Raw genomic sequence first — 18,053 nt, forward strand, 5'->3', positions numbered from 1 at the left:
GATACTGTTTTCAGAGGATTTCCTTGATTAAAAAAAAAGGAAGAGAAAAAAGAAAACCAAAGATCAACCAAAAGGCAGTTTATATATGAAAAGTTCAAAGGTTTTTATGACTTTCTGCACCAAGAGTGAATGAGCCAGATATTGTCAGATTCCTAACACAGAGTCACAAAACCCCAGTAGGTCTCCAGCACAAACTCCTGTTCAAAACACGGTGACTTCACAGTTAGATAAGTTTTTTGGGGCCGCATACTAGTGCCTGACAGAGGTTGGTGTGCAGGCTTTCGCTGTTCCAGCCTAAGAATCCAAACATATTTTTGAAAAGTGGCTGCACTAGCAGGAAGTGCAGCTCATTTGGAAGAGGTTACAGTTAAGCTGTGCAGTGAGAAAGTGGGTCTAATCATATATTTTCAATGACAATGCATTGCATATGGCTTATTGCTTTGTAATTTTCTCATTATCCCTATTAGCGTAACATAAACATAGAACCGACAGCTTCCTCTGACTTACCACGACAGGAAAATTGAGAAACGTTACTTACAATTATGTCCTCCCACAGATGGAGAACTGTACTCTGGCACAGCAGCAGACTTCATGGGCCGGGACTTTGCCATTTTCCGAACTCTGGGGCATCATCATCCGATCAGAACAGAGCAGCATGACTCCCGGTGGCTAAATGGTATGTAAAACGTACATTTATCTGTTTATGTTCATCTAACCACTAAAAAATAGTACACAGCTTCATTCCAGCAACATCTGTGACATATACACCCCTCTTTTATTTGGAGCAGAATTTTGTCTTAAACCAGTTAAACTAACCAAAAGTGATTTATAAAGAAGCATTTTTGTTTTAATTACATTAAGATTTGTGTAGTGTGATTAAATTTAAAACATATACAGGCACTGTGGCTAACACATTCATGTCACAGGAGCAGATTGCTGTAGGGTACAAGTTGGACAGAAGCTCAGGGCTTGTGGAGACATCAGTCACACGTCAACACAAAGTAGTTACGGAGACCTGGGCAGGGCTGTGCCTTGAATAGGCTTTAATCTTTTGCTGAATTCAAGGGAATCTGATGCTGGGCACCGAAGTCTAGAAGAAGTAAATCAGCAGAGCTTCATGAGCAGGCCAGAATTCTCAACAGTTTGGAAAAACTGAAAGGGGTCCTGAGCATTCCAAACTCTTGGGTTTCAAAATATTCAATAGTTAAACAAGCCACAATAGCTCACATGATTGTATGGGTTTTGCTAATTAAGCCTATAGCTGCTTGTTTGCATGTATGCGGGGAGAGGGATAGTTTCAGAGGAAATCAGGAAATCTAGCTTTGGCTTTACGTACCAGAATCCTGAAATGTATCTAAGTACTCTTTCCAAGTTCTACTGAAGTCAAAATTCAAATAACTGAAATAGAATTACACTTAGCTTTAGATATACAAGGATAAGAGTGTTTTAGAAATGAGAATTCATCATTAGAAAAAGCTAACGTTTAAGTGAGCTAATGATGCTAATTGTAGTTTTCTGAGTTAATTTGTATTTTAATTTTTGAAGAGTTGACTAGCCACTTTTGCTGTGATTCTGCTTGTCTCTGCACTCCTGTTTTTGAATTCACAAAGTATTTTATTCTTAGGTATTTTTCACTCCTAATCACATTATTTATGTCTGTGCTGAGGTCCAAGTTTTCTTATGTGGTTTTGCAATTTAGTGCTAACTGTTCACACAAGTTTTTAATGTCTAAGAGCAGACTATATTTTAACAACACATTTTCTTATTAGCTACAGTCAAGAACTTCTACTATCGTATTGGTTATCATATTAGCTGCATATGTAATCTGTAACAAAAACCAATCCCTGAACTCATAATTAAAACCACAAAGTGTTATTGTAGGTTGGATAAACAACTCAATTTATGGCATATACATTGGAGACATGTAGCAGATAAGTGTGTATGTGATGAATCTTATGATTCTGTATTGTAGTATGACAAGTTGAAAGAATCTGATTTTTGTCCTGTTAAATTTAATTTTGTCATAATTCCTGTGGACTACGGTGAGGACAGGTTCGGGTCTATCACATTTCAGTTCTACAGTCCATGCTTGCCTAGTAACACAGAAATATTGATCATTGGTTTATTTTACTCTAACAATAGACAAGATTTCGGGACTTCAGGAGACAGCAAAATATAAGGCTTATAGATAATATCCATCTATCTTGGTACCTGGTAGAGTAACAATATGTTAAAGGAAACAGAGCACCCACTTTTCTTAATGACAGTCCAATCATGCAAGCAAAATCTGTTTTTATGCAGTAGATTTGCACAATGACAGCAGAGTCAGGAGCATTTATGCAGTGGGAAACCATAGCCATTGTCCATAACCTCTGTACTTCATTGCTGACAATGTGTCATTCCTTTGTAGATTCAGTTATCGGTCTTTCTGCAGTAAATGTGAGGACTGCTTTTCTGAAATTAGCACTAAGGTTACATCTGACAGGATGCAGAACCCACAACTGCTTTGTGCTTAAAATGAGGAGGAGAAAACAGTTGCACGTAAAGAACTGATGAACCTCGGGCTCTCTAGTGTTCAAGTATTGTCCAAAATGAGCACAAAGTAGAAAGGCAGCATTTATTGTGGTACAGGGCGAAGATGTTTTTCAACTCTAACTGTAGTTCTTACCTATATTCCTGTATAGAAAGTTTCGAGCTAATTTAAGAAAGAAGAATCAAATAGAGACCTTTAGAAATTATTGTCATAACTTTCTATCATCTAGTAAAGAATGATCCTTAAGTATATTTCTGGAATCTATCTCTCCATTGCAACTTAATATGTTTATATTCTTAATATGGATAGGTTGGCTTAAAATCTGCACTACAATGTTCCTTTAAAGGCTCTAAGACTTTACTGTTAGTTTCCCAGTGATAAGGTCCTGGCAGCCCTTCCACACAGTCCTTCTAATTTCAGCATCTAACAGGGAAATCCAAAAAAGATAATTATTTGGGTTTGAAACTCTGTAGGCATGCCAGTCCTTTGATTATTTTTTTTTCTTTTGTCATTTCTCTCTTTCAAATGTAATTATAAAAGAAGCTTTGCATTAGCATGTATTTAAAGTGGATATACTTTTAATGAAACAAGCTCTCATTGAAGGATGAGTGTACTCTACTCTCTTAAAGATATGTATAAACTAGTTTTGAACCCGAAGTTTGCAGACCTTTATACATTTTTTGCTAAAGACAGATTGCTGTATAGTCATGAGTTTGCTTTTCCAGTTGCTTTCTACAGCATGCTTAGCCTCAGGTTAAAACCCACTGTTCTAATGGGCATACACTGGAAGCTGAATACAAACAGCAGTTCTGATCAAGCTTACAAAGAGAAATCCTCATCCCTTCATTGTGGACTTCAAAAGTGAGGTGGTGAGACATCTAGTTGTAAGTCCTTGCTAATACTTACTTCATTCAGGGCAGGAACTTGAAGCTGATTTTCACTTACTAAGGCTAAAGTTAGAGCTGATAGAGTGCAAGAAACACAACATTATGGAGTCAAAAATGGAGAAGATTGTTGAACATAAAGAGCTTGCAGACTTTTCCCAGGATTTAAATATCAGCCTGAACTGGCATAAAAGTAGGACAACATTACACAGAACAATTAAGTTTTTTGGATTTAATTATGAACACAGAGTTTCTACAGAGATCACACAGTCACTTTTTGGAGATGCTCCACCTTTTGTAAGAAGCTGCGTGTTGCTGGGAGGAGAGGTTTGAACTATGCCCAGCCCAGGGAAAGTTGCTGACCAGAGGCTCTTAAAGACTTTTAAAGTCTTTTAAAGATATTAAATACTCACAGGCTTGTAAAGACCTTTCATTTTGTGTAAATAATTAAACAGCCACTAAGCAAAATAAAGCAGGGGAGACCGATTCTATAGCCATGTAGTCAGGGCATTCATCTAGAAGGTAGAAAACCATACATCAGTCACTGTAGCAGTGTATATTTAATTATTGAGTTGGCCAGATGTGACATGGAGGCATGTGCAAAAACACAGCAAAATATGTCAGTGCTCAGGGAAGCCATCTCAGATATGAAAAGGCACAGTTCAGTGCCCCAGACTGAATCATGCACTTTGTTATAAACCATGTGCAAACTCACCCTGGACATTATTGGCTCCTCTGGTAAATGCATGTTGTTTCTCTGCGTGAAAAGCTTTGACAGTCCTTAGTTGGTCCTAGTGAGGGTCAAAAATATTTTTGAACTTTCAGAAAAAAGAATCCTGACATTGTAAAAACATCCCCTGTCCAGCTTTACTATAAGGAGCAATGGCTTTGGTGTTACACATATAACTTACAGAGTCTTGCCTACAGGCAAAAAAAAAAAAAAAATTTCCTTTAAATGTGCCATTGGCTTTTATATTTCAGAGCCACAAGAAGCTAGTGTTATTTCAAGAAAGCAAAGATCAGGCCCTGCTTCCATGAACTGCTTCAGCAATAAAAAAAGATGAGTAGGAGGCTTGAGTCAGGTCGGAGCAGCTTCCCCTGGTACCAGGGAGTTCCCCAGTGAGCTACATGCGGAGTTTGCTGTTCACCTTCCACAGCAGCATTCATGCAAGGGCTGAGGGCATGGCTCGAGGCAAGAAGGCAGAAATGGCAGTGCAGTGTACCAAAGCAAATGGTAAGCAATGCAACAGCAATTTACTGAAGGCAGTTTCCTGGCTGAAGATTGGGGGAGTCTAAGGAAAGCCTGAAGTCAGTCTCATCTTCCCTGAGTGCAGAGAATCTGGCATTAAGTAGTAAACATTTTGTAAAATGAATAACCATAAACAGTTATTTTAGAGTGAAACAGAGCTGGTCTGCAGAAGATTTGAAAGGAGATGAAATAAGAAAAGCTGCATTAAAATAATATTGGAAATCTGGTTTGCACCCCAGAAAAGTGAGAGAATACTGGCCTCGCTCACGCTCTTTACTAGACCTGGAGTCAAGAGAGACTGTCAGTCTAAATTTCCAGTCTTGGCTTGGAATTTCCATGATTTTTATGGGTTTAAACCAGCTTTATGATATTATTTTAGCATACTTCCCATGGCTTAATTTTTAAAGAGAAGTAGTAGCTGTGCTTAGTCCCCTGGGGTTATTGTCCTGGATAATCTTTACTTTACGGTTACATAAACAGCTGAGAATTATAGAAGCTGAGCGACTGTTCAATACAAAAGAAAATGCCCTTTTAAATTTCACAGGCTTCAAGGCAGGAGCCATGGATTTGATACTCTCCTAGCATTCATACAGAACTTTAGCCATCACCTTATGTTGTTTCCACTTATGGCAGTTTGTAGGATGTCCCAGCACTGGCAACATACACATGTAATTTTTAATATATATGTATTGCACAGTAGGGGAATGTACAGCAAGAGAAAGATAAGATTGCAGCTAGTTCATAGGATTTTTGCCTCTCTAATAAAATATCTTACATATGTCAACATATTTAGAAATTAATATTTGTTCTCTTGAACTACCTTTGCTAAGACTTGGATGTGTTCATTTGCTGCATCCTCAAACCTGTAATTTGTCTTTGGTCACCCACACTAACCCCTTTTCCCACTGACATCCTCTTCTATGCTACTCCCTTGTCCCTAAACGCTTCCCTAGTTTCCCAGTTCCCAGCTCACCTTCTACACCTTTCCAATTCAGATAAACAGAAGGCACTAAAATACCTGACACCAAAGGCGAGCAGATTTGGAAAACAGCTGAACTGTCAGCATAGACAGGACCCAGCCATCCTGGTACCTGGGGGTTATTTCATAAAGTGCATCTCAGTTATTCCTGGAGAACAGAAGTGATGAATGCTACAAGTAAAACAATTCTCCAGCAAGAAAAGAGCTATATAAGTAAAGGGACATTAAAACAAAAGGTCCAGGGAGGTTATTCTCCCTCTGTACTCAGCACTGGTGAGACCGCTCCTCGAATCCTGTGTTCAGTTCTGGGCCCCTCACCACAAGAAGTATGTTGAGGCTCTGGAGCGAGTCCAGAGAAGAGCAACGAAGCTGGTGAAGGGGCTGGAGAACAGGCCTTATGAGGAGCGGCTGAGAGAGCTGGGGTTGTTTAGCCTGGAGAAGAGGAGGCTGAGGGGAGACCTCATTGCTCTCTATAACTACCTGAAAGGAGGCTGTAGAGAGGAGGGTGCTGGCCTCTTCTCCCAAGTGACAGGGGGACAGGACAAGAGGGAATGGCCTCAAGCTCCGCCAGGGGAGGTTTAGGCTGGACATTAGGAAAAAATTTTTCACAGAAAGGGTCATTGGGCACTGGAACAGGCTGCCCAGGGAGGTGGTTGAGTCACCTTCCCTGGAGGTGTTTAAGGCACGGGTGGACGAGGTGCTGAGGGGCATGGTTTAGTGTTTGATAGGAACGGTTGGACTCGATGATCCGGTCGGTCTCTTCCAACCTGGTTATTCTATGATTCTATGACTCCTCTTGGGAGGGAATTGGATGAAAAAGCCAGAACAAGCTCTGCCTAGCTAGATGTAGCTAAATAGGTGCACCTGGCTGTACAGGGCAAATCAGGTGACCTCAGTTGAATATTCAGAATGAAATTTGATAATAAGCAGCTTTGTAAAGTGACTATCTGTTCACATAAAGAAGGTGACAGACTCATAAGCAGTGATAGCTGTGGCAATAATCTCTACGAGAAAGCTTTGTGTACCACATAGATGATTAAAAGGGCATGGTCTATCTACATATATTGTATAAATATAAACGCATTACCCACATGAATCAGTTTATAGGAAGCTTCTCTTCTTGCCCTGAAGATGAATTTCAGTAGGGAAAAAAGAGTAGTTTATCCAGGACAGGTGTAGTGTTCAGTTTCTAGGCCGGCACTCTGCTTTGCTTTTGCTGTAGTGCACGTTTGAATTACACCACATGGGTTTCTTTGTAATTATTATTTTTATAAAGATCCAAATCAGCTTAAGGAAAAGAAAAATTCAGATTAGGTGACGGGATGTCAATGAAAAAGCCTATGTGTTATAGGCCTTGCAATTTCAAGTAAGTTTCCCATGATCCCTCAGATCTCTATGAGGGCTCATCACGGCTCTGATGCTGGGCAACCAGTGACTTTTAGCTACCAAATTGTGCCTGCTTTCCTGTTCACAAAAGTAACTAACCAATTTTTCAAGAAACAGAAACCTGCTTGTAGGGAATCACACAGCAGAATACTAATTGATTTACACAAAGCAGGAGCGGGTCTGTTACAGCCCCCTTCGTTGGGATACAACATACATCTGAATCTTTTTTTATGTTTTTGTGCTGGGTTTTTTTCCTCTTCTGCTCTAGCCATCAATTTAATGAGTGTTGACCCTGTCAATACCAATTTCCTATTCTCAGGCCACCACGTTCAGAGTTTGGTGAGCATTCAATAGAGATTTACTGTTGACTGGATAATTTGAGTTCATGTGTGTGGTGAAAAATTAGTGAGGAGAATTACCCAGAAAAGTGGATGCCATGACAATGCATGTCACCATGGTGTGACCAGCTCTGCTGACATAGGTTTCAAAAGCTCTCCCCCTGTGAAAATGGGGCCTGTTTGCAAATTAATTAGTTTCTGGCAGCAGCTTGATTGTTGACCCAAAGTTTGTAGAGTGGAAAAACAATCAGATTAGTGTGTTCAATATAAAGGCTCAGCGCGGTACTCAAGTGCAGTTTGCCAAACTGTTGAAGCCGTGAATAGAGTGAAACAAATTCTTTTTTGAGAAGCCAAGGCAAAGGTTAAGTGTGATGTGACTAGAGCACACTAGCCGTGGGGTGGTGGTGGGAGAATCAGAGGTTTCAGACACACAAAAATCAAGCAAATCGCATTGAATTTAATGAAATTCACAGCTTCAAACGCAAAAGTGTTTGGCAATGTTTAAGTCCGTGTTAAAGGGAGAAATAAGATGGCTTTGTTTTAAGAAGTTTTCTTTGTACAGTCATGTGGAACACCAGGGACTGAGCCTCTAAAGGGTATTAGAGACACTTCCTGAGCCTCCACTCTGTTTCTAAGCACCTGCAGACTTTGAGGTTTGTACTAGTTCCTCCCCCTCACAACCACACACTAACTCTCTTTATCTTTAATGATTCAGTCCAAGCCTCCCATTCATCACCTCCAACATTTGGGCAGGTTTCCTTTTTTAAATAGAGCTGGTGCCACGACTCATAGGCAAACACATTAGAAATCAACCTTTGCAAATAGATAGACTAGCTAAAACTTGTTATCCAGGTAGTGAGACAAAAGTTAAATACTAAAAAATACCATAAGCCAGATCTTTAGCCGATAATAAATGAGAATATCAGCCAAGAAAGATCTACTGATTGCTACTCACTGCAGTGCTCAACTCATTTCATTAATATGCTTTATTTTTTCAGTGGCTGTTTTTATATAAATCTGCCCTTCAGCACCCATTTCTGGTGTTTATTGTTATTTATGACCTTATAATATTTCTCTTATATCAAATAACCCTTACGCATTTAAAAAATTATTATTTTCCCAGTATGACAAGTAAAACTAAAGAAAATGCCAACAAACGTGGATGAGACCATGTTTGTGGGCAGCTGATGTGTGCTTCTCTTGAACCAATGTCTTGGTGCTGTTGGTGTGGATCAAAACACTTGACAGAACCTGGGGAATGGGAGGACAGAGCTAGTCAGCTGAAAATATGAAGGGCTCCACCACCACATAGCCACCACTCCATCAATTAACTTAGATGCCCAGCACACCTAGCAGAGTTAATGGTGTCAGGACACAGCCGCTTAGCCTGCTCCTACCTCTTTCCCCCATTCCATGAAATTACAACTGTTAGTCTGTAACCTATGCAAACTCTGATTTGTTCCTGTTAATGGGGCTGAACCTAACCTCCTTTACACTAACATTCCTGAACCGTGAATTGCTTGTCCCAAAAGGCATTCAGTGTTGCTTGCAATTAACACAACTGATTGCTCAAAGCCAGCACCTGATGTGGCATGTAGCCAGCTGGAAACATAATTGGCTCCTCAGATGGAGAAACATCCACTTCAGAGTACAGTTTGTGATGACGGAATTATTAGTTCAAAGTAAGCCAGGTACGTGAATACCTGTTCTATACATTAAAATCTCAGCCAGCTAGACACAGCTGAATTAAGCTGCAGACTCAAAGCCTCCCTTTCTCTCTGTCTCCATTACTTCCCCTTTCCTTTGTTCATGAAATCATGTAAATTCCAGTCTGAATGCTTGTAAGGCTAAGTAATTGCTTTTGTTCTTTGGGTTATTTAATTACAAATCTCAGCAGATGACAGGTCCTCTGCACTAAAGGAAGACATCACATTTGCACAGCTTCAGAATCCCAACACAAATGTGTGTGGCAAATCAGTGACTGCAGATTTATTCATGCCCTCTGGGACCTGCACTGCCTTTTCAGCTTAGCATGCAATATGATTTAAATTACAGCTTGTGCAGAGCTGTGCCTTGGGATTACACTCCATGTTTCCAACTGTTTATAGTTCAGTGAGCTTTAACCTCTGTGTTTCTGAAAATTAAATAATGTCACGGCTGATATCAAACTGATGGCTGGTGCTAGATTGCTAAATACTGTCTTGTATTAAAAGCCTATTTTTACAGCGGAGTGGAAACATCAATGTAGTTAAGACACTGGTAACACATTCAGGTAGTTCAAGAACACAATTCAAAAGTCACTCTAGCAAAGAATTTCAAAGCTAATATTAAGCTCCATTCTCTAGGATATATTCTCACTTCTGTATTTAGCGGAGTAGTGTCTGTTGCCTTTACTAGAGCAAAACTGGGCCTAACACAATACATTACGATTAGGTAGGCACAAAGAGCATGTAAGATCAAGAAATGTAGATAGAGCATCTGCGGTAGTTAAAATCAGATCTGCAAATTTATAGTGTCATTATTTCTGAAGTTCTGTGATACAGCACTTTTGTGCTGTTACTGTAAGATATCTTAATATTTCTGTAGACTTTCAACAGAGGAGAAGAAGAAGAAACAGCTAGTTACAAAACTATTTTTAATATGGCATGTAATTTCCCTGCTGATCAGTTTTTGTCCTTTTCATGGTTTTAATTAATACAAAATCTTTTAGTCATTTTTCTTCATTTACTTATGCAAACTCAGTGTTTCCAGGATATACACTGTTCTGGTCCCGCTTGAGCCACTTCACTGGGTTCTTTCCTGCAAAACCAGAGGGTGAAACGGATGTCACCAGCAGCCTCAGTTGGCCCTTAGAGCCTTATTCATGGCCATGATGTAAGAAAGAGAACAAGAAGAAGGCAAATGGGAGAGAAAAATGGATACTTATTTTTCACTTATAAAAGTAGCATGTTATGGCCTCAAGCTCCGCCAGGGGAGGTTTAGGCTGGACATTAGGAAAAAATTTTTCACAGAAAGGGTCATTGGGCACTGGAACAGGCTTCCCAGGGAGGTGGTTGAGTCACCTTCCCTGCAGGTGTTTAAGGCACAGGTGGACGAGGTGCTAAGGGGCATGGTTTAGTGTTTGATAGGAATGGTTGGACTTGATGATCCGGTGGGTCTCTTCCAACCTGGTTATTCTATGATTCTATGATTCTATGACTACATAACAAAGAAAATAAATAAAGAATCCCCAAGTACCGTATTCACAGGATTGCAGTGCTAATCAAAAAAAAAAGCTTGACAAGTGTTTCCTCTTTTGACGCCTTTAAGTTTTGACATTGCAATAGAACCTCAACTTCCAGTTTTGCTGCAATGCCAAAGTGATACTTCTTTTTCTCCTTGATCTTTAAAACACCCTATATTACTTATCTGAGGCTTCGATGCATAGCTTTTAAATTTCAAAGCGGTGTCTAAAATATTCCATCCCTTGCTATTCCATTGGATTCTATGGATTTCTATAAGTCTATCCTTCTTGAATAGCTGGATGTTATATTTGACTTTCTAAAGATGTAGATAGATGCTTTTACACAGTATACAGTAAAAAGACATAGTAAGTTTAACAGAAAGCAGTGAATGCCTCATATGATGTGATAGTGTACAGATAAATGACTACGTTATTGAAACATGATAATGCCACTTCTAAGAATCTCAATCTCAAAAGCAGCAGTGCTGTCCGACAGTTGTATCTAACTGGCATCTTGTAGTATAATAACAGAAAATTACCTCTTTCAAAGGCAAGGGTTAAACTCTAAATCTTTAATACCACAATCCAGCAGAATTTAATATTCCTTGAGCACTCAGAGCTGCCACAAGCATACTAAGTAAATGAAGACAAATAGTTCCATTTCTGATTTACTTTTTAAAGTGATAGGTTGGCCTGTGGTTTTGTTAGATTCCTGGATTATGGAAAAGAGTATTTTTAACATATGTTTATATAAATAAATTTAATTTCCTTTTGGTAGGTTTGTAAGGATTTCTATTCAGGTAGGTGCAGCAAGATTTGTAGGAAGATTTTATTAGATGAGTTGGCATAAGAAGAAACCAGATAACTTTTCAGGTACAGAAGATTTTTTTACTGATGATCATTCAGAAAAACGGAAGAAAAGTCATTTTAAAGACTGGTTTACATAGTTTTCCCACTCACTCCACAGCTGTTATTTGAAATCATTCAGTGATAATACATTATCTGTGAATTTGGCCATATATCTGTGAATTAGCGTTTATTGATTCTTTTACTGCTGTTTGAGCAAAATTCAATACTCTTATAAATAGTAAAAAGTGTTCCATTGATGTCAGTGAGATTAATCATATTTCCTGAGCTCTATGATAGTATTTCGCACACTGTAAAATCTGACAGTCACAGGGTACAGCTCTCTTCACTTACCCACCCCTTCGATCTCTGTTCCCTATTCTCCTGTTTCTCTAAAGGAACTTCCACTAAAGGCAGGAAAAGCTTCATGAGAGGGGAAGGTGCAAAACCTTCCTATGAGATATTTAACATGGACTGGTGAGTCGTCAGCTTTTTTCACAAGATTGTATAAATAGGTTGTCATTATTAATACTCAGTTCTGCTCCATATTTGACATACTTTCAGCTTTAATTTTTTTTTTTGCCAGACCTGTCAATAGAAAGAATTGTTTAAAAAAAGTTCCATGTTTTTTCCATTTTTTCCAAAACCTGTATTTTTAGTGCATTTCATTGTTTAATTTTTTAAATACTTTTGCTAAACTCCTTCACTGCTTTTTAAAATGCTAAAATTTTTAGTCTGATGCAGTGTTGCCTCAAGAAAGTTTTCATTCTTAAAAGCCACAGTAATTACATCAAATATTTCTGAAATTCTGTAAGTGAAAGGAAAAAAGGAGAGTTTGCTTGTACAGAATTAAAGTCTATACTAATTAAACAGTTTGAGGGGAACAACTTCTTGACAGAGGAAAGACTTGTCTGTCTGAAGTAATTCCATGGTTTTCATCACACTTGTGCTATCAGATGCTTTCTCTTTCTTGTTTTTAATCAGCAGAACTAAGTTTCACACCGTCAATAAGCTAGTACATTATTTCAGCTGGGTAAAAATCCTGTTAATATCTTACGTTGACTGAAGCTAAATTAGAGTTGGAATCACGTATTATGCTCACATGACTACTGAATGAGGTTGTCATAACTGGTGCTATCACATTGAATACTTCAGGTTGTGCTGAGGGGTTTTGCTTCTGCTTACAGATGCCCTACTGCATTTTATGCTGCTTTGCCACACTGACAGATCAGAGTTAAAACCACTCATTCACCCGTCCATTCTGTCAGTCTTTTCTACCATTCCTCATTACTCTTTATTTAATAGATTTTATGTCAAGTTTCTTTATGCTAGCTATAAAAGTTAATTATAACTACAAAACCTTTTTCATAGTTTGACAAAATCAACCTCAGTTTTGTGGCCAAATTTAAAAGGATTTAAAAAAAAAAACCAACAAAAAATACAGGACATTGAACTGACATCAGTCCCTGGCTATTTCTCACACTGAGCTAGGGACTTGTCTCCTGCAACTTTGTGTGTCAAACCAGGGAATTTGACTGATAGTGTTGCTGCAGAATGGTCTCTGCCTTCAGGATACTTTCTTGGATCCTCTACTTTCCAAGCTGCAAAGAGGAAGAATATTCCATCCATTCCATCACACCTCTGTCAGCATTCTTGAAGGCCTGAGGAAATCACTTTAGTGGAGGGTAACAGGTTTGGTCGCTGAGTTTTGGGTCATCTACCATAAAATGCTTGGGCATCTCCAGAGCCTTGTGCTCTGCCTGTGAACCTTCAGAGCTTACAAAAGTCAGGCCTGTAGCATGGCTCTGATTGTCAAGAGCCTGTAACACCCCAAATCAGAAGCATGTTTTGTCTTCAGTGCCTCCATGTCCCGCTTCCTACCTTAATACATGACTTTTTTAACATAAAGACTGTGATGTTTAGTTTTTGTCACTCATCCAGAGCTCTGAAGATGTAGGTTACACAGTTAAGGCATAGGCTTTCCAGTGTTTTTATTTCCAAGCGTCAATGTCAGAAACTTCAGATAAATGACCAAGAAAGGAAGAAACAGGCTCTTAGCTGGAACTCTCATTAGCTTTTTCTGCAGAGAGGTTAAGAAATACAGAAAAATGAGATTCAAGTGTTCCCAAATAAAGGCAGTATGCTGCAGACCTACTTTCTGTTCTGTGAAAGGCACTAGTTTTCTTAGTTGTGGAAGTATTCTGTATGAGGGACAAGTAAATCAGTTTAAAATTAATTGTGTGGATAGATATACAACACCTTAAAACATAGTCAGCAATGGAAAAGAGGTGTTAATTTTTGTTGTTGTTCTGTAAAGAGATAATAATCACCTCTTTTAAATTAAATAGGGTGGGTAGATCATAAGCATTGTTTTGTGAGAAATCTAATTTACGTGGAGAATTAAGCTATAATTTTACTGAACTTTTGTATTCACTTTTCTTCACCATATAATTAGTCATTACAGGGAATCAAAACTATTGTTTTCTCTGTAGAATAAAGGCTTCAGAAACTGATAATTGCATCAGAGATCAACGTTTTCTTCTTTCTCCTTCCTGTTGGAGCTAAAATGTTGCACCTAAGAAATATTTATACCGAATTATGCCTCTAAAGCAGAGGAAGAGAAAGACATCTCTGGCCACTGCACTGCGTGGAGATTTAAAACTTGGCTGAAATTCAGGGACTCATTTACAGTACTTTAGAGGTGTTAAGTACCGCAAATTAAGGTATTTGGTCCTTCCACAGTGGAGAGGAGGCCAGTTACCGCTTCCAGACCGTTCTTGGCTCTTGTGGAGGTGACCCAGTAACTCAGTCCCCTGACTGACCTTATGAAGTCCTTCACTTCTCCTTATATGTATCCTGTCAGCATGGAGGTTATATGCCTTAGTATATTATTAACGCATCAAAATAACCCTTCTTTGCTTTTTCCCCAACTATTAATCAGTAATCCCCTAAAAAACCATCCACTTAATTCAGCTTTAACGTCTCTCACATTGAGGATGACCCACTAATGATGCTCAAGGTCAAAGCATTGAAAAGCCATGACGACTAGGTGACTAGGTTCCTGTTGCTGCATATATAAGAATAGCACTGACATGTGGAGGAATTACATGTGTAAAAGCTTAGTCCATCTTGGTTTGATGTGTATCTTTTTGCTTGCTCTGTTGTTGTTGCATCCATGTATTGAAATGATGAAATAGTGATATGTTAATTTTATTTTTAATACATTTCATCCTTGAAAATCTGTAAACTCTCTATGTCACAAAAAAAGTAACACAAGTCACCACTGAAACATAACATCCTGATTCTGTATAGAGGGAGATCTTTTTCTTAGTTCTTCGAAGAGTCTTGAATCAGGAGAAAAACTGAAGAGCATGTATGCAATTGAAATTACAAGAAGCATGAGCTAAACCTTGAACTTTATAGCCCATATTATAAGCTGACTATGTCGCCAAAGTAATGTTTACTAGTCTTGGAAAAACTGGAAGAAAAAAAGGGATATATCTTCTAAGAAGGAGAAACTGCCATAGCTAACACACTCTTTATAGATCATCGTTCCTCAGTATTATCAGGGCTTGACTCAAAGGCAAATGGCTTGGTAAATGTCATCAATCTTTTAAACTCTTTGGGATGAGAAATTCCATTGCATCAGCAATGAGTGACCATAATGTCACTTACTTTGTGATAGCTGTTAACATCTTAGTAATACATGGTGTGCGTGCCACACATTAACCTTTGTCTATCCATGGCTTTGAAAACACATCTCCGCTCTGTGTTTTGTCCCTGATACTACCTTTTATATCAGCATCTGATGATAAGTTGCCACAAAACCCTCATATTCGGTCTGTAAGAGCCACAAGTTGTCCCTTGTGCACGCATCATTCCCACCTGGAGGATGTGGTCTGATGCCATCTGTGTTGCTGAGGAGCTTCACTCTAAGTGGTGAATTGATGAGAACTCTGCTGTGTTTGCTTGAGTGATCAGCAACAAGAGGGAGATGAAAATTGAAGGATTAAAATGAAGGTACTTTGGAAGTACACCACTTAAAAGCCTTGGTGTTTTGTAAACTGCATTCGAGAGTGTAAAACCACATAACAATTTAGCTCTCTCATCACCATATATGATAAGCTTTGTCCTCTGGTGACCTTGCCGAGCATGCTTGTGGCAGTCAGCTCAGCTGTGCACAATTGTGACTGGTGCTGCAAGTCCTCTCTGTGCGTAGCAGAGCTCACTGTGATTTCAAGTTCAGATTTTCTGAGGACAGTGCTTGCTTATCTGTGGTGGGTCTCAGTGGATGGGCTCTGTATGTATTTATGAAGTCCTGAGTAGCTGCCTATTTTTGTTGTCGTTAAATTTTTAATTTCAACTTCCTTAGTCTTGTTGCTCTCCTCAGGGCCCCACTCACTCTCTAGTACTTTTCATTAAATTATAGCAATTGCAGTTTTACTGAGCATAAAATTTCCCTAGTTTCCTAGAATTTTCTTGCTGTGAACTGATAAATTAGTCATTTTGACCGTAAATATACAATAATAGCGACATCCAGTTCAAACTCTTTACAAAACATTTCCTGAGAGAACTGCCCTTTGGCTCCTGTCAAATGATGAAGAGATGACCCCCAGCTTCTGTTCCCTCAGTTTACTCAGTCTTGACAGCTAAAGGTAATTTCTGTGCCTTCAAGTTTATAGATCTTCATTAAAATGCTAATACAATTCAGTTAGAAATCCAGTTTCTGACTTTTATTGTTTCTTGCTATTGGAATGCGTGTGTGAGTACGCGCACAGGGTTCTTGCTGCTAAAGATTAACATTTGTGAAAGAACAAATGCAGATCGATTTTCCTTAGCTTTTTCTCAACCTCAAGTGCTGAGACAAGCAAAACATGTTTCCATTACTTAACTAAGCAAACAATGGCGTATAAATCATCAAGGCAGCTGGACCAAGGTGTCATTTTCATAAAGAGCCAGATTTCTCATGAAGGACAGTTTAATGGGCTGCTGCCAATGAAATGTCTGCAGAGCTGGTAATTGCAGAAGGGCACGCAAAAAAGTGGTGCGAGAAAGGTGTCGCATGGGAGCTGACAAATAGCCCCATAGCCAAGGCAACTGGAAAAAGGAGACTGAAAAAGGTGTGTGCTTTAATAATTTACTTCTTGAGGCTGATTGTTTTAAATAAAAATCTAAGTTTATATTTTTAACTTGTTCACATTGGCTGCAAGATCAGAGGAGTGTTTTAAGCTGTAATTTTATTTTGATCATGGTTGTGTGGCTTTAGTTCTCCTTTGATCATGCCTAAACATGTTTCAGACATGTTTATTTGATGTATGCTGTTTTTTAAAGCACTCTTCCACATTGTGTGCCTGTGTATTTTTAAAGCAATGAATCATTGCAAAATATATGCCATCAAATTATTTCTTCAAATTCATTTTCCCAAAGCATGCTCTCTGGACTTTTAGCAAATAAGGGACTGCTTTTAAATAAGAAAGTGTTGATCTGTTGTAGTAGCATTTCTAAGGACTTAATGGGTTGGAGACAGTTTTAGTGTCACAGAATATCCAATAATTCATGCACAGGAATCAGAAGGCATCCTGTCTATCCCCAACACCCACAGTGCACTGACTTTTAACAATTGTCACTCATGGGTTTGGATCAAAGTCTGACTTCCCACTCAGTAAAAAAAAATCTTGAAGTTCATTCTGGCACATCTTCTGTGGCTGTATTGAATGTATGAAATAGGTCAATCCTGACTGAATTATTTTAAACCTCCCATGGGGACCCCTTGATACTGAACCTGTTTTATTTTGCAGAGTAAGGTAGGGTAGTCTCAATACTTGAACATGTACATCCTTTCTTCTGCTGCATGGGTGAGCAATTAAGACTGTCAAAGAGAAGTCCCTTGTCTGTGGACAACATCTCCCTTCGCTTCCTCAAAGAAGAGCAATAAAAAATTCTGTGTAGTCCATGGAGAGTGCTATGTTGCGTGACTTATGGCCATCTGGCTGATTGATTCATCATGACCCTAAACACTTAGTTGTAAGCATGGTCTGGTGCCCTGGAGCTAAATGCAAGCGTGCATCAAGCCTTAGGCAAGTCAAATAGCTACTCTGCTCCTGAAACAATAAAGAACATGCTATAGATCACTAGTTCACACCACTCACTTAGATTTATAACCTACAAAATTGTCAACCACAGTTCTCTCCCTTTCTCCACACATATAATCATGGTGTTGCTTTTATGATCATTATGTTCATTCTGAACAGAAATGAATCTATTTCTATATGCAACAGAACACACGTAGACTGTTTTTCCTTTTTTGCTTCATTGCATAGACATAGATCTGTTATATAGAGAGGGGAAAAAACCCAAACACAACCAGGTTAACAAAAGTAAGGGCCATATAACATGAAGAACTACTATTTTATTGACTAAAATCATCTTGATTTAACCAGATAGCAAAATAGCCTGAGGTTTGCTAAATAACACCATTGTTATTCAACAGAAACTGCTGCGTGATGTACAGTCGACATGTTCTAACATGAGACTGTGTGAGCATTTTATTTTCATGGACGTAGTTAGGACTGTTACTGACTAATTGAAAATCTAAATTCATCCCAGGTGAACACT

General features: G+C 38.8%; 1 protein-coding gene across 3 annotated transcripts in view; it reads left to right on the forward strand.

Moving 5' to 3' along the window:
• The window catches only part of SEMA3A (semaphorin 3A), a 410,652-nt gene that overhangs the window by 353,281 nt on the left and 39,318 nt on the right, over positions 1 to 18,053 (forward strand). For all 3 annotated transcript variants that reach the window (XM_069875193.1, XM_069875106.1, XM_069875016.1), the window contains one exon: positions 557 to 676. In XM_069875193.1, coding sequence (XP_069731294.1) covers positions 557 to 676 — 120 coding nt within the window. The remainder of the gene's footprint in view (positions 1 to 556; positions 677 to 18,053) is intronic.

The sequence above is a fragment of the Phaenicophaeus curvirostris genome, chromosome 1 (assembly GCF_032191515.1).
Source record: "Phaenicophaeus curvirostris isolate KB17595 chromosome 1, BPBGC_Pcur_1.0, whole genome shotgun sequence".
Classification (NCBI taxonomy): domain Eukaryota; kingdom Metazoa; phylum Chordata; class Aves; order Cuculiformes; family Cuculidae; genus Phaenicophaeus; species Phaenicophaeus curvirostris.